Source organism: Vanellus vanellus (genome assembly GCF_965231255.1).
Source record: "Vanellus vanellus genome assembly, chromosome: 10".
NCBI lineage: Eukaryota > Metazoa > Chordata > Aves > Charadriiformes > Charadriidae > Vanellus > Vanellus vanellus.
Window position 1 is genome coordinate 2,392,867 of NC_138915.1, and position 22,000 is coordinate 2,414,866.

General features: G+C 44.4%; 1 protein-coding gene across 1 annotated transcript in view; it reads left to right on the forward strand.

Annotated features, from left to right (window-relative positions):
* Window positions 1-22,000, forward strand: part of LOC309675747 (vascular endothelial growth factor receptor kdr-like) — a 136,166-nt gene that overhangs the window by 65,045 nt on the left and 49,121 nt on the right. Inside the window, exons 9-11 of the mRNA XM_082488119.1 lie at window positions 1,716-1,891; window positions 13,342-13,492; window positions 16,430-16,535. Coding sequence (XP_082344245.1) covers window positions 1,716-1,891; window positions 13,342-13,492; window positions 16,430-16,535 — 433 coding nt within the window. The remainder of the gene's footprint in view (window positions 1-1,715; window positions 1,892-13,341; window positions 13,493-16,429; window positions 16,536-22,000) is intronic.

Here is a 22,000-nt window from a genome sequence, read left to right on the forward strand (position 1 = left end):
TAGGAAAAATTGGGATTTCATTTACCCTGGACACAGACCTGCTTGGAAGATTGAAGTAGAAAGCTATTGGGGAAGGGTTTACCACCATTAGTGGTGGTCAGTGGAAGCAGCACACAACAGCAAGCTGCAGGACACATTCTCAACATGAGAAATTGTTTCTCTTTATAACTTTTAAGTAATTTTCTCCAATCCTGTACCACCAGCGATGGCAGATCCTTGCAGACAATGCAGTGAATCCTCCCGAGCAAACTAAAGGCTCCACCAGAACTGTAATGGATCAGCTTAATAGGAGGGGCAACATGTCAGCAACTCCAGAAGATGTTAATTTCTCTCTTTGCCCTTTCATCGCTTGTTCTCTCTCTTCCTACATTTTCTATGCTTCATTCTGCAGGGCATCCGTAACAACCCCGTCCAACACCTTATACATCTTAACTGTATGAAATCCCCTACGACAGCTGGTGTGGGTTTGCCTGTGGTGGCAGAGGAGGTGGCACGGGTGACCCCACACCTGCACAGCGCGCTTTCCCTTGGCCAGCTGCGTGCCGCTCCGGGGGGGCTGGCAGGCAGCAAAAGGGACTGGTCAGGGATGGGTTTGCTGCATTTTCTTTTAGCAGTCAAAAAACGTGAAATTCTCTAATATTCAGTGAAATCAGTGTAATCAGTGCTGCCAAGAGATATTTTTAATTGCTGCTGTTATTTAGGAGATGGAAATGTTTTTGTGAGTTGAAGTGGGGACCATCCCTCTTTTCCCTGCCAAGGCTTTGTTCTCGGGACTCAGCGTGGAGCTGCTTGGTAGCTGCCTGGGACCACCAGAGCTGCCTTTCCTGCATGTTTGAACCTACAGCTGTTGATGTTGGAGGTCTCTCAGGACAGTTGTTTAAACGACTGCAAAGGAGGCTTCCAGCATTCTCAAGCAGTAGGACACATGCCCCAGCTTCTCCTTCCACCAAGCCTCAAGCTCTGTGTGTGGCAAAGTCTGACCAATTTCATATTCGTAACCTCTGCATATTGGATTAGCAATGAAGAGAGAAGTCTGCTCATGCAGACTCTGCTGTCCTTCTCTTAGCTAGTGAAGATTCGAGATGGCGGATTCCTCACTGACCGTCCTATTGACTGTACATTCTCCAGGTCACAGACTTGAGCTTTTTCAGAAGCAGTAAAGGGTCACATATACACATTGAAAGACAATTCTGCACAATTAATATCTTGGTTTGAAACTGATGACATAAATTTTGGCTAATCTGCACTTAGTATTGCACATCCAGCATAATTTGGGGGCATCTAGAGGTACATTTCTGACCATAGGTGAGCATGCGAGAGGCACTGTTCATTCAGATCCATTAAAATATCTTTTTCCTGCTCGTTGGATGAAACCATCCCATAGCACAGAAGGTGCTACTCAGTTTTAGTGTGGAAGGATAAGGCCAGGTTGGACGGGCCTTTGAGCAACCTGCTCTAGTGGGAGGTGTCCCTGCCCAGGGCAGGGGATTGGAACTAGATAATCTTTAAGGTCCCTTCCAACCCAAACCTTCCTGTGATTCTATGATTCTGTGATAAAAGGAATAGATGTCCAATTCAAGCAGTGATTATAGATCTGTTTTCCTTGCTGTTTCCGAAGGATGACTCTTTACCCACCCGGATTTGGGGTAACAGGTTTTCTGAGGGCTAATGTGTATGCATGCACACGATGAACCTCATTGGGACTTTCAAAACAGGTACAAAGACGGCAAACTGATCAAGGATAACCACACTTGCTATGAGCCGGATCCAATGAAGTACAGACTGGGCATAAGAGATGTGAGACCAAAGCACGCCGGAAACTACACCATTGTCTTGAGCAATGCAAAATATGGCCTGTATAAGAACCTCACCATGCAGCTGGTAGTGACAGGTAAGATGTGATGTTTAGAATGAATTCTATTGCGTTCTTTCTCATTTTTTGTGTGATGCTACTTTCCCAGTCAGCAGGCAGGGGTGACATTTCCCCGTGTTTAGCTGATATGAGCTGATACAGCACTGTGCATCGATCGCCACCTTATTTAGGAACCACTGAAGATCCACTCATTTCACCACATGGTAAATAGAAGCAACAGAATGGAGAGCTAGTATGAAGAATTAGTCTGAAACTACATCATCTAAAGTCACTTTCCACTGAGATAACGCACCTCAGAAATAGCCTGAAGCACCTTTGTGTCGGGACAGTGTCTCCACAGAGGGAAGCAGAAATGGTTTGAAAGTGAACGAACTTAACAGGACTTAACTTAAATTTTAATAGGAGTTTGGGAGCATATCTAGTAGTGAGGTCTTGGAGCTGGAGGCACAGTTTCCCAAGAGAAGTGATGGAAGTTTTATCCCTTGAGATTAAAAACTAGCTTGGGCGAAGCACTGGAGAACATCCTGTTGGGACAGGAAAAGTCCCAGTAGGGCTGACGGAAGGAACTAGATAAGCCACCCTGTCTTTTATGTCGCTCCATCATCCTGCTACAGAAATACTTTCTAAGTCTGTATTTTATGTATTGTCGTTTATCTGTTGGGAGCACTTGAGAGACAGGTTCATTTTCAGGGGAATCCGGAGAAAACTGAAGTAAACTGTGGTGTGCACTGAAGCAGGTTCACTTGGCATAGAAGGAAAATAGATATTGGAATCACATTCATTAATCTCCCTTGCTGGGATAACGAAAGACAGAGCCACATTGTCTCTTTGCACATCCACTGCCTCTTTTAATCCACTGAATTTGGCAACAGAGATTGAATCATGAGGCCAAGTAGGAGTTCAGCAAAAGTTAGCTCTGCTTCCCTTTGTATTCCTCAAGGTTCACTCGGGCAGTGAGATAAAGTTATTGAGATAGGTTTGCTTTCTTTTCTGTGGTGGATTCTTTCTTCCTTATCTTCTTTACACCTAAAAATATTCTCAGTTGTCCTGTTTTGTATACTTATGCACAGTTGCACCATGTAACTTCCAGCATTTGTGTTTTTCTCATTTCACCTTTCAGAACGGAATAATGCCTAACAAATGGACAACTTGTCACTTAGGCACATTTGGCCTATTAAAAATGCTAAATAAGATATGGTAGCTTAAACCACTTTAAATATACATAAACTAATGTGTGATTTAGGAGTGGAGAGAGCTAAGAACATGCTTATGGTCAGGTACTGCAGCTCCGCTGATAAGGAGGAATGTGTTAAGCTGCGGTAATTTGTTCACTTGAGATTGTTTATCCATACAAAGGTTTTGCCTTCTTGTTAAGAGAACGGAAACGTTCAAAGGAAGAGAAAATTAAGAATGATAATAAACTATCATGTCAAGGTAAATATTGGTGTTTGCATGCAAAAGAGAATGTTTACTTGAAGAGCAGCCATTCCCCAAATAGGCATATAAAAAACAAACAGACCTTGTTTCTATCAGCAAGATGCTATTTCAGGATTAAACCATCCCATGCTCTTAACTACAGCATGAGCCTTTCATCTTTATTGTATGTGCAAGTATGCGGTATCCTGCCTCTCTCGCACAGCGCATGCCTAGCACGGTGCTCATTGTTAGCCCTTCTGAGGGATCAGCCCAACAAAGACTTCAATCAGGAGTAATTATTTAATCGCAAACCCACCATTTCTCAAGAGCCTGTGAAGCCCAGCAGTCGCGGGAACGTTACCGACTGGAGAAGGTGTTGCGCGGTGAAGCACAGGAAAAATGAACAGCGAGGGTTTCTTTCCTGGTAAAAGAATGTCATTCCAGAAATGAGAGCAAGCAAAGGGAAATATCTGCCAAAGACAGACGTTGATTTGAAGCTAAAGGCAGCACACAATGAGGATATTTGCCTTGATTGTAGACAGGACTGACACAAACCACCTAGGAAATCATGCCTTTGCCAGGCTCTTCTCTGCAGCACTAACGTGATATGGTGTATGTGAAGCACTCAGCCCAAGGAGAGGGTCACTTTGCTGAGATGCATGCAGGTAGAGACCAAAAAAGGCAAATTTTCCTGTTGAAGTTTATCCAACAACAGCAGACTGCCTTTTTTTTCTTGTGCTGCCAGTTAGAGTAAAGGGACTGCTGCTTTTTCAGATCTGGGCACCATTTGCTTTCTTTTCCAAAAAATTTCTGAAGCGCCAAACTGAACACAGATTTGAATGTTTCCCTTAACTCCTGAACAAATAACCTGATGCTTTATCTCCAGTCACCATGACTGATACCCTGCTATCGCACCTAGATAGATTAAATTACTTGGAGTTTCAGCAGACACTTAGACATGGAGAAGGAGACCAAAACCCACTTTCTAGCTGTTTTATGCAGGGATTACCTTGCCCACCACTGAAACGCAACCCCCCTCTGAGCTGGGAGGGGTGCTTAATGTCTCTGCTTAGAACCATACACAGTCTGCAATGACTGAAGCTGGAATTTGAACAGAGGGATTAGTAAAGTTGATGGAAAAATCCTCGTGGGCTTGCAAGTGAACACGGTGGTAGGAGCATCAGTTTAGTGTCATGTCTAAAAGGTGGAGCCTGCAGCAATTCAGCACTGACTCCGTAACCACGCGCCAGCTCTCTGTTACTGAGGAGTAACATTTCTTTTTGAGTAACAGCATTGCTCCCCAAAAGCCATGGCCAGTCTTAAATTTCAGAGTTGCATCTGTGAAAGTGAGTGAGTTCTGATCTCTACTATTAAAGAGAAGATGGAAAATTATTTAAATAGACTTTTGAATGAGAAGACAAATGCCATTTGAATGTTTTCTCTTGCTGCGAGGGGACGCTGCATTGAAGCAATTATAAGGAAGCATACAGCCCCCTCTCCCATGAGTCTCTTCACAATAACACATCATTAATGTTCCTGAGCATCACGGATAACACAACGGGCTGTCAGTGTGCTGGGACAAACCCATCAACCGTGAATTTGGACTAGGTGTAGAGGAATTTTGAAGTTAATAGTGTTGTGAATTGTTGTGCATGAACAAAACATAAATAGCAGCAGGACTCATTCATCAGATTGCACTATAAGAATTTTTGCAGTGTACTTTATTCAGTAATAATGGCAGCAGAAGAGAACCCTTTAAGCAAGATGAAAACAAGATAAGAAGTCATCCGCTTGAGCCCTGCAGGACAGGAGCTTATACGCAGTGTATCTCCTGACCTGCCAGAAGACCAGCACTGCTGCAGGCTTTCCTTGGAGTCACCTCCCATGTACTTAATTGGTAGCAATCACAGTAGTTCTGACATAAAGCGTACGCTATGTGTGCGAGGTATTTCACTCCATGGTAAAATATTGGGAGCTACTTCCCCCCAAAGTTTGATATAGCCATAAAACTGATGAGTACCTGCAGAGCGCAGAGGTATCAATCGTCTCAGCTCCACAGAGGCAAGAAGGAGTAAAATGGGCAAATAACTCCCAGAGCTGCAGGGTGGGAACCGATAGCAACGCCGGCCCGAGGCGAGGACTTGGTTGATGATATGCAGGAAGGAGCACGCTGCGTGGCCTGGAGGAGAATCGTGCTGCTATTCAAAAAATCTCCCTTTAAGAAGTGGCTTAGCTGTGCCTCTGGTCACCCGTGCTCCCACTGCAGCTGGAATTTAATCTTGCAGGAGCACATATCTCCCTTGTGGAGTCACCTTGGCTCATTCTAGGACTCCAGTCCCCAGGAGGTAGCTGATTGCATTTTCAAAACACTCCTTCTTTACATATTTACACATCAAACACTGTCCAACAAGCGGCGGGTTGCTGTGGTTTTGTTTTGTTTGATTAAATTCTTATTCAGAAAAGCTTCAATAAAATAATGTCCTGAAGAATTTGGAGGGGAGGGAGCAAGGAGAAGGAACAATCCTAGCAAACAGCTGGTGGCTGCACATCTGAGCCAGCCAAGAAGGAGAAACGTGGGAGAAAAGAGTTATTCCGGGCTGGAGTACAAAGCTGTTTCAGAACAAAACATAAACAAAACCCCTCAAATCTATTTATGGGCAAGCAGGCTGCATTTCATTCTCACCCTCGCACAAGTCATCTGCATGTATCAGGGTTCTAGCTGAGCCCTTTATGGAGCACTCAGCATGCTCTGACCACCACGTGGTGAGCGAAGATTGCATTGAAGCATAAGTTAATTCGAAATATGGGATGAATAATCTCCTTCACAACTTTGCGTTTCTTCTTTGGCCCAAAGTTTCTCTCCTGTGCTCCCTCAAGGCTCTTCCAGCAAATATTGCTTTGGGTTCCAGCTGCTCTAGTCAATTGAAATTACATTCCCTCATAGAGTCCTTGATCCCCCAAGCTCTTGTGTTGTATCTATAAGAAATGCAGGATTAAGTGCTAGAAATAGCCTCTCCCATAAGCAGTGGTAATTCACAGGCTCCTTATGAATTCCCTCTCTCCTGGGCAAGGACTGGAATAAAAGGGATGCATGGAGAATTCACGTGTGCGTTGCCATGTGCTCCTTGTTATGTCAGCGAGGTGACCGGCTATACCTCGATTCATTACTGGGGAGAATTAGCTCCAGAGCACTTAATGATGCATATGTTGCCCTACTCTGTAGTTAGGCCAGCTCTTCATATTTGGGTTAAAATCAAAGGCAAAGGGAGTTCTGTGCCTGACCTACTTTGGCTTGCAAGGGATGAGTTGGCATCAAAAGAGTCCCCAGTGATCTTCATAAAAGTTAATAAATATGTGGTGATCCATGTGAACAATACCCCATCACCTCAACCAGACCCAGAAATAGTCTGAAGAGGGAAATGAGCCTTCAGGATGAGGTTAATACATTTGGGTTATGCCAGTTCAGAGAAAAAGAGCTCTTGGAGTGATGGATCTCAATTAAAACCAGTTGAAGACAGAGGGGAGGCTCCCACGGTCTTTTGTGCATGGAAGGGCCACTGAAATCTCTAAGTTGGACGCTGTTGCACTGTAAGAAATGTGAATTCCTTTGGATTATTAGTGCAACCCAACTGATGTTTACGTTGAAGGACTGAGCCAGATAGGAGAAGCAGGGCTACATAAAATGATCTACCTTTACCTTGCCTGCATGCTTCGGTATCCTGCCAGGACTGGTTTTCCTTTGTGTATCATATCCATCTCCTGCATAGCTCCTTGGAAGATGACCCATTCAGGAAAAGTCAAAATAGAAAATCTAATTTTCCACCTCCTGGGCCAGCCGAGCAAACTAGAAACCCCAAAATAAAACACAGCCTGTCTCCATCCAACCGCTGTTCCAAAGTGTTCCTCCCCAAGCCCGTCGCTTTGCTTTCCTCCTGGGTCCTGGGAGCAACGTCTGTGACCAAACCTTTGGGCGAGCAGGATGCTCAGCTGAGCAGAGCAAAGAGCAAGGGCAAAGAGATACAGTGCCCCAGTCTATCCTTCAAGTCTCATTTATCAGACGCAGGCCAGAGAGAAACGACTGACTTTTGGGGGAAGATATGTGAAAGAAAAGAAAAAATGTAGCAGGGCAAACATACTGCAGTGAGCCTTTCCGGCACACTAATTATTAGCAAATTACGAAGAATGTTCTCACTGACATCATGCAAACCCTGCACACTTGCAGCTCCACAGTCCAGCCTCCACTCGGGCTCTCTGCGCTCCCAGGAGAGCCCCTAATGAAAAAGTCAGATGAGCTATTTTCATTTTGTTAGAAGTAGCCAAAGCAATTTTAGGAAGAGGAAGGTGGGGGCCTGCTGGAGTTTGCCAGAAAAATCCAAAGCATTCAACTCACGTCTTTGCAGCAGCAATCTCTCTCTGACAGCCCTTAAAAACCAGAAGGGGGGGGGGGGGGGGAAGTTGGAAAGTGGCAGCATGTGGTTTCCACGCTGTCTCTCAGCCAAGCCTGCAGGTATATTAACTGTTGTTTTTCTGTTTTGAAAAGCAGGCAAAGGGGGCAGAGACAAAAATCCTAGAAAACTGCCTGCTCTGCTAAAAATTAAGCAGTTCATCATTCCATGTTTGCTTTTGAACTCTGTTTAGCCACAAAAAATAAGATGGGGAGAGACAGACAAAAGAAAGCCCTTTTTTTTTCCCCCCAAAGCTTAGCTACATTGGGGTTGAATGGCAGATCTGGGAAAGGTGGTACGGGACTGGAAAAGACAGCTTTCTTCCTGCAAGGTGAAGATAGACAAATGCAAAAGTGACAGTACAAGGTCAGAAAAAACCAAAATCCAGCTGCACTGCCATTTTAACACCGAAATTCCCCGTAGGGTAGGTCAAGTGCCCTGTGATTTTTCTTAATATCTGTTCATACAGCATGCAACTGCATGGTTTCTCTTCCATTTGCTTCCACCCCGCTGGCATTCCCAGCCCCTAACAGCGGGTTACAATGGAGCAGCGGGGTGTGTGTGCTAGAGATTAGGCAGGCGACCGATAATCGGTGACCCTAATTCTATTCCTGGCCGTGGTACTGACTCATGGAGAGATTTTGGCCACTCATTTCATCCTGGCATCTGCTTCCTCTGAGGTACCGTGGGGAGAATGCGGTGCACCCACTTCACAGCAGCCTTGTGTGTAGCGCTGCGCAAAATAAAACCAAACAGCAAACAGAACGGAACAAAGAAAACCACCCAGACAAAATCAGCTGGGGTCCAACACAATGCTCTGTTCAGCCTGAAACAAAAGTTTTGTTTTCAGGTCATTTAACTAATTTTATCTTTCTTTCCTTTTAACAAGAAAGAGAAGGGGGGGGTGGGGGGAGGAGCAAAGCACAGAGATGACTTGTACGCCGAACACAGACAAAGTGGTTTTACTTTGGGGGAAATTTCATCCTCGTTCTCCCATACTGTTTGACCAGTCCAAACTTGTATTAATGAGTTTCCTATCTACCATACAGAATATTCACCTAGCTCAACTTGCAAAGCTTATATTTCCATTAAGTGCCGTGCAAACGTCAGCTGAAAGACTCTAAAGTGCAAATTATTTTTGCTTTTGGGAAACAGAAAGGATAAATAGAAAACAAGTTGCCTCTCTATCAATAGTTTTAATGAAGCCCCATGTGCAGCAAAGTACATAAGGTTGAGGCTAAATGCTTCACTGGACCACTCTATGTTATTTTAATGATGTGCTTAATGTGAAAAGATTTTTTGAAACCCGGTTTAAATGGTAGTGGGGAAGGTAAGTAAACAGCAGTTCAGTCAGAGGTCACTGAAAGTAAAGCAAAGTTTCTCTAAAAAAGGCAAGGAAACTTGCTGTGTGCTATCCTCTATACTTGGATGCTCCTTTGGGTGACAAGTGTGCAACCCCGTAATAACATCTGCAATGAATTTGGAGATAGAAAAGTCTCTCGCAAAAGGGGTAATGCCGGAGGGTTAATGTCCTAATGCTTGTACATACTATTTGCGCCTACTGCCACAAACTAAAGATAACACTAGAAAGTAAGGTGAGATTTACATAATGCTGATCAATTTGAAACGTACAGTAAGCAGAACTGCTTTTTGATTGCATTTCACAGTGCAGCAGCAGCAAAGTCTTTAGTTATTCAGGTCAGCTCTCACACCAGCAATTGCACCTCTGCAAAGCGAGTTGGGGATACAATCACACTGTAAGCCAGAGAGGATGAAAACCCATTTATTTCGATACATTTAAAGCCATCTGAACATTGCGCGTTCCAAATGCAGCCAGAGACGAGAAAAGCTTTTAAGGTTTGTTTGGCTTCTGCTTGAGAAAACTCAGCCTGGGGAGGGCAACGGCCAAGGGATGGGAGGCGGAGGCTGGGAGTAAGCAGGCAAATCTCGGCACGGGGGGAGCGGGAAGCGAGGAGTGGGATAGGGAAGGATACTGCAGGTCAGGAATGAAGAGATCTTCTCTTGCAGTTCAGCACTACGGTAGCAGGCAGGACTGCTGGCCGGGGGCAAGGGCGATAGGAAGGCGTTCAGTGAGCCCAAGGTTAGGATCGCGGAGGGGGCTGAGGTCGGGCTCTGGGCACGGTCGCAGAGCTTCAAGGAGAAAGGAGGACTCTGCACTGCACTTGCTGGAGGCGGCAAGGTGCACCGCAGGCTCTGTGCAGAGGCAGCTCGCTTGTTCACTCAACTTTTGTACTGCCATTAGTCCAATTCCTGCTAAAGTTCTCCACTCCCAACAGCTTTTTTTTTCTTTTGCATGCTTAAAAATCAGCAATATACATGCAAATGTATGTGCGTTGATCAAATCCACACTAGAGATGCATAATTTAGGTTGCAACCAGAAATGTACTTGGATTTTGGCAGTGCTTATGAATGGATTCCTACCCCACGCCTTACCCCACACCTAAACACGAGCGAAGATAAACAAGAGTTTGTGCCTAATCCATCATGCTGCTTAGTAAGCAAACATGAAAGAGAAAGCAAAGCACTGTTTGGAGGAGGGAGAGTTATCTGAGAAACACACTGCTACGTGTACCTAAGATAATCACTGGCTTTAGGCTAAAAACTCCTCATCACGCTAATGTGGAGAGCCTTTTCGCAGGCGAGACTGCTGCGGATGCCAGCCCGCTGAGCCAGCTACAGCCTGAGCAAATCTCAAAGGCCAGTACCCACCGCAGAAGCCAGTTAACTTGTTTCTATCACTGACGGAGGCAATTTCTGTAAATAGGATTTGGCCCAGCGGCAAGCAAAGTCAATGGAAAAGCTTCAGTTGCCTTCAGGGGCACAGTGAGAGGTAAAATGGCCATGACAGTGTGCAGAGGTTTGGAAAGTTTTCAGCCCCAAAATATCCCCCATAGGAGTACCCCACATTCCACATCACACACCTGCAACACCTTACAAGCACAAAGGGGGCACGTTCGAAGCCGCGGAAGGGCCTCGTCCCTTCTGAGGTAGCGCCACAGTAGGAGTCGTTTGCGGAATGACACCTACCACCAGTACAACCTTCGCAGGGAAAAAGAGAGAGAAGCTTATTAAAATTGCTTCAATTTCTGAGTGTCATGCCCATAATAAGCTACGACCCCACACTAACTGTGTTATCAGGCACTGTGAAAGAAATGATGGGGAGGCATTTTTAGCCAGCCTCTCAAGTTTTAAGAAAATAATTGCTTAAGCCTCATAAATAATAATTATTTCAATTGATGAATCATTTTGACTCATTTTACGTTTCAAGTAATATTTAATAGTGCCATGCAGTAAAGTAATTGTGGAATTAAGAATTCATTCGTCACTCATGTATGTTCTTACTTGAATAAGATCAAGTTAAAATTGTTATTTCTTTTTTAGAAGGATAATTTAAATGACAGTCAACTTGTTCAGCATTTCGCCAAGAGTATAGAAAATCTCCTAATATGAAGAGATTGTAATCAAACCTTGTCCCCCCATACTCTTCACGCACACAAAACCACACAAACACGTGTCCCTCCCCAAGTGTGTAAAGCTTTGTTCTTACAGCCAAGAAAACATAACACTTGAATAACCTTTCACATAACACTTGAGTAACCTTTCACACTGAACTTTGAGGCTCTTTCTCCAAGTAAAAATCACACTTTTGAGGTCAGTCCAGACATGCCGAACACAGGATTTGAGACTGAAAAGAAGAATGTCCAAGATAAAGAAAAATGTACTTTGCACTCCAGGGAGTTTTACAAAATTATTTTTATGATCAGAAATAATTTACTGATGGGAAATGAGATGCCAGTTACAAGGAAATTCAACATTAGTCCCAATAATTTGTCCTGTGAATTGCTCACAAATGTCAAAGCACTTGATCAGCCCTCACCCAGAGCGCTGTGGTGCAGGAAACCCTGTGTCCATGTTACGGATGAGGATGTGAGTTCGAGAGGCCCTAACCACCACAGTCTGCAGTACTCTCCCGTCTGCTCCCTTCGCCATCTCCTCCTTCAGGAAAGACAACCCCTCTCCCTGCCTGAAGGGACAGAGGAGTGAGGAGCGGATTTTTGGAGCTTGATAGAACATCATCTGCAGGCAGACGGGGAAAGAAGACTCAACCAAAGGGGATCAAAAAAGCCAAAGGGAACACAAGAGCAAAACCAAGTGAGGCCTGTCAGTTGGGTTTTTCAAGTGAAATGCTAATCAGGACCTAATGAAGGTTCTTTAAAGCAGCTGATGTTTTAGTATCGCATGGGAGTTAGGGTATGGCTGAACCACCTACAGTCAATACTCCTTTCATGTGGTGGAGAAGGAAATGCTGATGTATTTTCAGGCAATATGATGAGATCAGAGTCTGACCTGGCAGCCATGAGAAATGAAAAGTGAGGATCCCACCAAGATACGGGATCAGCCTGGTCAGCCCACTCATAAGAGTAGAAGGCTGGAAGGGGAAAAAAAAGCTATTAAAAAAAAGAGGGAAAGGGCTCAAGATTGATGAGGTGGGCAGTAGCTCATATTTACATATCTGGGGCCTCCTTGACAGCAGAAAAAACAAGTTAGCCCGAAAAATAGAAATCTAATCTACATTCACTTCCCAACTTGTCAAAAGCCCTCAGTGTAAAGCAGCCGCACTTGGCTGCACAGAGGTGTTCCACAGAGGGACCCCGACCAATAAATCTGTTTGATTTCCTGTTATGAGAAGCAGGCAGAGAGATATGGCTAGGGATGGGCAGAGCTGTCTGCACAAGGGAAGAGCCTGTGCTTTCACCCCAAACTCAAACCCACCCTCTCCGAGGTTAGGAAAAGTTCAGTTCACTTTGGGGATTTTTTAGCATTATTTCTCATTTTTGCACATTCCCGTGGGAGCTGGAAGTAGATGGGACAAAGCATTTCTTTCCTGCTGGCAACAAGCAACCCTGAAAGTGTCACACAAAAGTTTGTACTTGAGAGATTTCCAGTCCAAGGGTGTGATCTTGCAACCCCTCCAGATGTGAATAACGCAGTGACATTTTGAATGCTTTTGCTGTTGGTGAGAATTCCTTGGCATTACTCTACAAGTGTTTTCTCCCCACCGCTTCTTCCTTGCTTTCTTCACCCCGTCATCCAGTGCACGTTACACGTAAACAGAAAAGGAAAGCAAAGTTTTGAGATCAAAAAGACTTTTTTTCCAAAACCCTGGAGAGAACCTGCACAATGGTAACAATCTTGTCGAACAGCAGCTGTTTGATAAGGTTCCTCTCAGGAGTTGACATCAGAAGTCAAATGCTACCTTGCCCACGGTACATAGACTAACAGACCAATAGAAGTTTCATGGCATAGATTTTCCAGAAGTATAGCAGGTCCACGACAACATTTGAAAGCAATTAGGACGAATATGGTAGCACGTCAATGTGTGTGTGAAACACCACAATTAATACCCATGTTTCTGTGAATGTATACTTTCAGTACTGCCGGTAATTTCCCCGCAACTTCCGTAGCCTCGCTAAATCATCGCTTAGTGATCACAGCCAAAAGTTTCAAAACCTTTGACGGAAACAGGACCATGACTGTGGATGTAAATTTGCTCACTTGCCTTTTTTTTTTTTTTTCTTGCTTTAGAGAGACCCAAAATCTATGAAAAGGAAACTGATTTTGATAAGATTGAGCGGGTGGAATTAAGAAGCAAACACAAAATCCAGTGCACTGTAAGTGGGAATCCTGATCCGAAGATTGAGTGGAAGTGGCAGCCCTGCAGCCTCACAGACATGCTGTAAGTGGACATTCCTACACATGTTGCAAAACAGTTTGATAGTCTCAAGTCAATTTTTCTTTCCAGTACATCTTTTTTACCTTAGTTAAAATCACAAGCAGTGATTCCCCACCTAAAGATCTCAAGGGTTATGAACCCAGCAGACATCTAATTGTGTATGATCTTTTTGGAGTTACAAGCACCTTCTGTATTATCAGAATTGTGTCAAATAAGTTTAAAGTGACTAAAGATCAGCCTTGAATTTTCTTTAACTTGACCAGCAATGTCCCTCTGACCTACCGAGATCTTTTCTTACACCTCTTGGATGCAGCCTACATGGTTGACAAATTAAAAGCAGACAGATGCTTCCTGTGTAGAGGTAACACACTTTTTTTCCCCGGTAAGAGCTATTGTCAGACAAACCTGCGAAAGGCTTGGCTTCATTTAGTTGCCATACGGAATTTATGCCACTTCCTAAGGGCTGTCTTCACTAGTGCACACTGAGCATGGGCTCCTGTGGCAGCATCTGCGTTGCAGAAGCTGGAAAAGGGAGCCAAGCCTTCACGCCTTCCTGAGGGCCCTTCTTTGCTAAAGTCTGGAGGCAGCCGGAGGTGTGAAGACACAGAAGCAAGTCACTGGGTCAAAACTGTCAGAGAGGAATGAGGCAAGTCAAAACACAAGATGCCTTTCGAGATTCGCCTTATACAAGTAGACATTTTCTTTGCTTCTGCTATTCTACGAGCAGGGTGATCTATAGAGAGAGGTCTGAATGCTTCCCCTGGTAGCCCCAGGAGACATACAGGAGGCACGTATAACATTTCTGACTGCACTTCAAGTCTTCCCTGCAACGAAAGGGCTGAAGTCAGGTTTTCCATCCATAAAAAAAATGAAGGCAGGTCTAGGAAGCAAGGGAGAAAATTGCTGGGTGGTTCCTTATTTTCTCACCATTTCAATGCTTTTCCAAATCTGTGAATGGCAAGCCATGAGACAGGGAAAAATCACTACAAGAAGCTCCTTTCCCAGGTTCTCTGCTACAGCAGTCACAGTGATGGTGGGTGATCTGGTCTCAGGTTGGGTCTAAAAAGTGACTTGGTGTCCCTCCACAAGGGAAGTAGCCTGTTACCTCATTTAGGTAGTTACACTGTTCCTGCAGGAATAAAGCGGCAGAGATTTGTAGGCTTAGGTAGGGCTGTTGGCATCGCACGTCAGCAGAAGGCACACAAGCTGCTGCCTCAGAGGTGTTCAGCACGAGCAGAATGGAAACACCATAAGGAAACAGGTTATGCATTCCGTAGGAAAGCCACAGAGATGACCTGAAATCTTTTCCAGATCTTTCTGTCTAGGGAGAAAGAATTGGTCATGAATGCCGAATTAAGCCAGATTCAAACCAGTGACCTGGTGGCAAAAGACCTCATGTAACCCTTGTTCCAGCTCTCTGACTCTCTGATCTTATCAATTTAAATACAATTGCAGAGTGGCGTCTACCTCTTCTGGCCTCCGGGGCAGCCTTATCTTTTTCCAGCAGAAGCTGTAGGAGGATTCCTGTGGGAAATGACACAGACCCCATTTCCTTCTGTTGTCTCACTTCCTCTCTCTCTCTCTTTCTCTCCCCCCTCCTCACTAGTGCACTTTGAATCCCAAAACACTATCATTGTTCCTTATAGCTGTGATGTGATTTGCTTCCTTTGAGTTTTTTTCCCTTCATCCTCAAGACAGAATTGTGCCTTGCAGGAAGTCACTCAAGACATCTAATTAGGCTTTTGGAGAACTATAAACCCTCCCTTGACCCAGGGTGTTAGCCGTGCATCTTGTGTGGATTTGGCAAAGGCACAGCTGATTTATGGATTAGTTTTCTGCAGCATCAGCCTTTGGTCATCACCTACAGAAGTCCATATTCATTTTACCTCCTATAATCCTAATGGGCTGCAGTGGGCTGAGAGGCCACTGGGACGGGCCATGGGAAGTGCGGTGCCTCTGCTGAGGCAGAGGAGGCAATAAGGACATGTTCCCGTCATGCTCCATGATGACTTGTGCAAGGTGCAATTGCACCTAGTTGTGGAACTGATGTCACTAACTTGCCATCACGGGGTCACAGTTTGTAACACCCAGCCATGCTGCACTGGAGCTGAACTGGCAACGTAAAAGGAAAGGCTTCCTGGAGCTGCAGAGCTGGCAGCGCCCTCAGCCAGGACGCCCAGAGCTCCAGCCTTGCTGAAGCCTTTGCGCTCCTAAGCATGACAAGGCCCACGTCTCTGCTTATTTTTTCCAAGGGTTGTAGTTAAAGAAGACAGAAAAGCCTTTTTCCTTGGATGGTGCAGATATACATTTCCGCATGATGTGCTACATACACTGCTCTTGGCCCATAATTCAAAAATGAAGACTGCTAACTGACAGAGACATGGCTATCTTCTGGGGAACATGCAATATTAAAGGACCCTTCTGCTATAGTTAGCCCAGTATTTGCCTGCACTTCATATTGAAAAGCCAAGCAGATAGACCGACATGCTCAGCAACATTCACCTGCCCACAGTTTTGAATGACTGGTGTTTTGCATTTTGAAATGCACTGCAGGTTCTAAAAGAGCACTTATAAAAGCCACAACTGCATTGAGTTGGAGTATAACTCATATTAGCCAGATTAAACTCACATGATTTACTTAGTTGTAGTATTTTCTGTTTTCAATCTTCAGAAAGTTTGGGGTGTTTCCTTGTTGGTCATATGCTGATCTTTGTCTATCGCTGTCAAGGTGCTTCATAAATAATTTTGCAATGTTGCGATGAAGGAATACAGTACTTTCACGAAGAGGTAACGAAAACTTCAGCAGCAATAGCTTTTAAGAGTTTTTAATACCTAAAACTATTGTCTAAGAATGACATTCTCTCTCTTTAATAATGCCTCCCTGGGTTATCTGCACTGAGTCAGGTTCCTGAACACCACTTTTGCTTTTTCTACCTCCAGATGCAACCCTGCTGGGCAAAAAATTGTGGTTCAGGAGAACATGGTCATAGGCAACAAGATCAGAAGCATTGAAAACATAACCGTGAAGCATGGGGATAAAAGAAAGGTATGTGTCTGATGAAAATCTGAGCAGTGACGTCATGGAATAGCAGTGGGCTTTATGGAGGGGACTCTGTGCTCACACGGAGCTCTCTCCCTGCAGTTCCCAAGCTGCTGTGGGTTGTTAGCATGCTTTAAATTCCACAGCCCTGGGATCATTTTCAGATCTCTGCTGTTTATAAATATCGGGATTCTGGCAATGATGTCACATACCCTGTTTAAAACTCCCCAAAGACTTTTGGGTCAAAAACCTCTCTGTCTCCCTCAGTCTTGAGAAAGTGTGAGACTGGTTTGGTGCAAGAGGGGTCCTGTGAAGCGCCTACAACTGATAAGAACTCTACGTTCATTAAAATGCTTAGCACTCAGAGGGCACTTTGTATTGCCCAACCTTGCCTGCTCTCCCAGTAGGAGTTAAACAGCTGCCCATGGCAGGAGGGTTGGAACTAGATGATCTTTAAGGTCCCTTCCAACCTAACCCATTCTATGATTCAATCATTCTATGTGTGATTTAAGAGGCCTACGGTGGCCAGAGATAGCTGCCCTGATTTTCAGAGTGCATATGTGCCTGCAGTACCTGCCTGTTTCAGCTGGAGTTCTCAACATTTCTTTACCCATTCGGGTTGCCAACCGTGTTACCGAGCCAATGAAGGTGGGAAGACCTCCTTCCTTCTACACTTTCCTTCCTGCTTCCCCTTCCAAACAGCACCGGGAGTGCACTTCCTGCGTCAACTGCAAAGAGGTACCTGTGGTGATGCTGAGTGATACTGTTTACACAGGTCTATGCTAATCCTTGAGAAATCGCTGCAGCTGTTCTGCTGTGGATTCAGAGCCTTCTGGCTATGCCTTGCAGAAGATGCTGTGGTCTGGCTCAGACAGTTGTTTTACCTCTGTTGGATTCATAGAGGTTTGTGGCTGTAGGAGTGGGTTTGCAGCTACAGGTTTCAAGGTAGATGCTCCAGATGATAGTTTAGTGCCTCATCCTGCAAGGTGCTGAATGCTGTAGATTGTATCCTGGTATATATTTAAGCATATGGTAATTCTTGGGCTACTCCCATGCTTAAAGTTAAGCACAAAGCTAAAGTGCTCTTCTGGATTGGGTCCAGACTAAATCAGCATCTGGCAGGATCAGTGCCTTAGCCATCTGCTCTTTCTCATGGAGACTTTCCAGCTCAAAACGTAATCTAAAACAGAGCTCTGAAAACATGGAGGTTGGGCTGGGAAGGAGAAAATCAGTGTTCGCATTTCATTCCTGAGTTTTCCCCTTGCTGGAAGATATTTATAAATTGGATTTATTTAGATGGCGTAGTGCCCCTTAAGCTCTGTTTTTAATGTATTCTTTATGAATTTCAGATCTTAGGCAAAAGCAACTACCTAAAAAGTGCTAACAACTGGTAAGAAATGGAGGTCAATGACATGTACCTACAAGGTTTCTTCCTTTTCTAAGACTTTCTGGTTGCTGCATGGACTGACAAGGGTTTTGCTGCTCTCATGGCTACTGTTTCCATATATACAGTCTGTCTAAATATATGATCTGGTGTCCAAGAGCTCAGTTTATGTCTGATGATTAGTCTTAAAGTTATGTTAGTCCCCATATAAAAGCGAAGAGTTTTACAATTGCTGTTACCCAAAAAATATCTGTTGGTTGCTGAATCGTCCCACATGCTGGGATAGTGAGACACATCAATTAACACAAAATTAGAAACATTTTTCTTTATTTTATGCATACGTACACCACTCTAATTTCTTCTTTTACCAACTTTGCTGCGGCAAGTATGCAACTGGGTGAAATTTTAGTCTGCTAGTGGACTTAGGATGGGATTTGGCTGCAGTCTTTGAATGAGGTGCTCCAGGAATGCCACAGAGCTCCTGGACCCAGTGGGCCACTCCACACACATCCTCAGTCTACGCTGGTGCATGATTAGGGACTTCCTAGCTTTCCCCTATCACCTAATTTCCCTAGAAAGAAAAGGTGCAGCAATGTCCAGGTACAGCACTCAGAGGAGAAATAGTGCTCCACTCCCGCAGAGGACACCATAGCACTGACCCACGGGTCAGCCCGGACATCACCAGCTGCCTGAGATTCCTGCCTGTAAAACATGATGGACACTAGAATGCGAGGAGAAGGGAGGCACAACTGCTCTGTGGAGATGAGGATCGTGAGAGAACCTCAGTTAGAAGGACTTCACGCAGTCCTCAAAAGGACTCCTCTTGTTCCCTAAGGGCTCTGCTGCTGCTCTCACCCTGAGCACCACAGACAGCCCGGAGGCTGCTCCTCGCTCTGCCCTGCACAGCCAGCTCTGCTCTTTCGGTAGACTCCAGGCATCCTGAAGTGTTCATTTTTAGACAGGCCCAAATGCTCAGCCTACAACCCTTTAACTTAAGCTTTTGCATATTTCATTATTAAAGTGTCATAAAAATACTTCTTTACAAGTCACATAATTTTACAATTTATAGTATAGTCATTATTTTCATCTCCTGCTGATCCACTGGTTGAAACACACATTCTGAGGTGTTTCCTAATGATTTTTATGTCCCGATTAAGATTTATTCAAATTAATAAAACTAGATTTCATGAATCTCAGGTTTCAGCACTTTGTCTCCCTGCTTACATTAGCAGACAATTCCTCTCCCTCCCCCTTTCTGAAGTCCAAGGCTATCTGTGTTAAGTGGAGTCTTTAGATAATAGACTATAATTCAAAAACAGACACTGATGAAAACTTGTAGCCTTCAGACTTTTCCTTGTGTTTTATCAGTCGTTATTCCCACCAGAAATGTAATAGACAGGAAACAGCCCAATCCATTCCCACCATGTCCTAGCAAGTAATTCATCTGCATTGACTAGCCAGATGAAATAATAAAGATGTTGGAGGCTGACTGAGCTTGGCTTTTATTGACTGTGTGATGAAGCTGGGATTAGCCGAGATTGGTTATTTTTCCTGTGTGATTTGAGCCTGTCCAATGATAGCTGGAGCCTCCGAGCAGAAGGTGGCATTTACCCAGTCTCTAAGATTTCTCAGCATCCCTGGAGTTCACCCTCGAAGAACTGTAGCAATATATGTTGGTTCAGCGACATATGAAAAAATGCATTAACTTTTTAGAGCTGCTAAGACTATGGGAACAAACCCCCAGAAATTACCAGATCCCGAATCTAACTCAAAAGCTAGCTTGCACGGCAGCAAGCAAGGATTTTTCCAGCAGACCACTGACGCTTTAGACATCTATTTGACAAAAGCAGCACGTAAAATTGAGGGCTCTTGTCATCCTCATCATAATGATTTCTCCATTATTATTCCACAGATAGAGAAGTAAATTTTACCCCCTCCTGTCTTCTAAAGGCTGAGTCTCATTCGTAAAGAAAAGCATGTGGTTATCATTAATGGTATGATCTACTTCACTGAAGTTTTGGTCAAAGAGTGGTTGAGGCAACTGCATCATGCTAATTTAATTTTCCTGGTGGTTCTGAGTCAATATTGAACTTTCCACTTTGTGATTTAAACTGTTGTGTAGCTACCTCTGAAGGGTGCTTTTTTGCACCAGGTGAAACAGCCACGATTGCAGGAATTGCCCAAATTTCCTCTTCAAGTTGCAAGGGAGCTAGGTCGCTATTTTATTTTCTTTCCTGTTAGTAAACGGAACATACTGGTTTGAGCTTGGGAGAACAGGACATAGCAGAAAAGAATAGCAAGATCCATACATAGTTCGGTTCTCATTGGGGGTTTCTTTTCATCTCTTTTCTCCCTTTCATGTATATATGAGAGAGCGGCCTGGCCATGTGGATGTTTCTGCAATGAAACTCATACGTCTCTTTTGCTGGTGAAATCATAACCACTTAAGAAAATTGACCCCAAAATGCAAGGTTTAAACGTCCTGAAGGAACAAAAAGACTACGTTAGAATAGTGGGATGCAACTCAGTAGAGCTGTTTAAATCTGTCACCCTGCGTGGGTGCCCGTTTCAGTGAGCTCCCAGAAGCCTTGTCACGTTGGTCTCCGGCAGGGGAAGGTGAACAGTCACGCGGCTGGGTTTTTGAACAAAGCATCCATGCTCTGGGAGACTAACCCAGATGTTTCAGGCACTACCCAAGCACAGGAGCACAGGGACTACTATGCCACCCTTGGCACAGCTTCTTAAGAGAGCCTGGCTAGCAGCAGGCACATAAGAAATGGCCCTCTGTCTTCCCTACCCTCTTCAATTCATTAGCTGCAATCACTGGGTGTGAGGAAGAAGTGTGGGGATGGTAATTGCTCATGGCTAGCCAGCACCTACCCACCTGCCCCAGGGCCAGAGTGCCATCAGTCCGTCCATACTAGAAATGTACACCAGTTCCTCCAGAGGCACCTCAGACCTCCAGTTCTGCCCAGTTTCTGCCCTGTCTGGCACCTTTCCTGCCCACACAGTACTACCACCAGTTCTGCCATACTCCATGAGGAAGGGAATGATTGTTCTCATTTTACAGGGAGAGAAAGGCCCACTGCCAGAGATGAGAGCAAACCTTAGAACTTCTCCGTCAACTCACAGACTTCTCTTATCACTTGTCCTCAGTCCATCCTTTAGCATGTTTTGAATGAATGAGCTAAGATTATGGATCAGAATTGTCAGGCTATAAAAATAAGTGCTATTCTGTGCCATTCAAGTAGATGGATTGGGAGTTAGCTGAATATTTTCTTTGCGGGGTCTCCGGTGAAGTTCCTATAATTTCATCTCCCTCTAGCCACCTCCACCCCAGTTCTGCCAGAGTTAGACAGCCGAGAAGTTTTCCACCCACTTTTTCTACTCCTCATCCTCGCCCACATACAGCTAACGAAGTGAAAGAGAGAAGAATTGTGAACTAAAGCCGTTGGAAGGAGGGATTAGACAAAGGAAAGAGAAAGCAAGGAATAACAAGATATATTAATTCATGCTGGCTCCAGCTTAAAAAAAAGGTCTTGCTGCTCTGTCCTTACTACAAGATGTCTTAAAACACTCATGGTATATGGCTGTGGAATGTTATTTGGCTGCTTCTAAAATAGCTTGTTTTATCAGTTTGGGAACATTACAGTGCAAGACATATGGACTTTATTGAGCTATTCCATTATGGGTTTTCCCAGCAGCAATGTCTATTTACTTGTCATGGTTGTTCTTCAGAGATCAGTCATTTTATTTCTTTTCTTATTGAGTTTTAACTTCATTTATTCTTTTATAGTAATTATTTATTAGCTGATAAACCCTCTTTGGGCTCACAGTATTGGGTGGCCTTTAGGTTAAATAATAGGAAATGGAGCCCTTTACTTCCAAATTCAACACAGGCAATCAAAATTGGTCCGAAGGATGTTTGGTGTTTGGTATGCAGTGAACTCACAGGATCTCAGTCCAGCTCCCACTAGGAAGATGTCTAGACATTACATGCCAATAATTTGTTATTAATTACCATTGGTTCCAGCGCAGTCTGTACAGAAGCTAAGGACTGAACAGCAACACAGTTTGTGCTACCGCT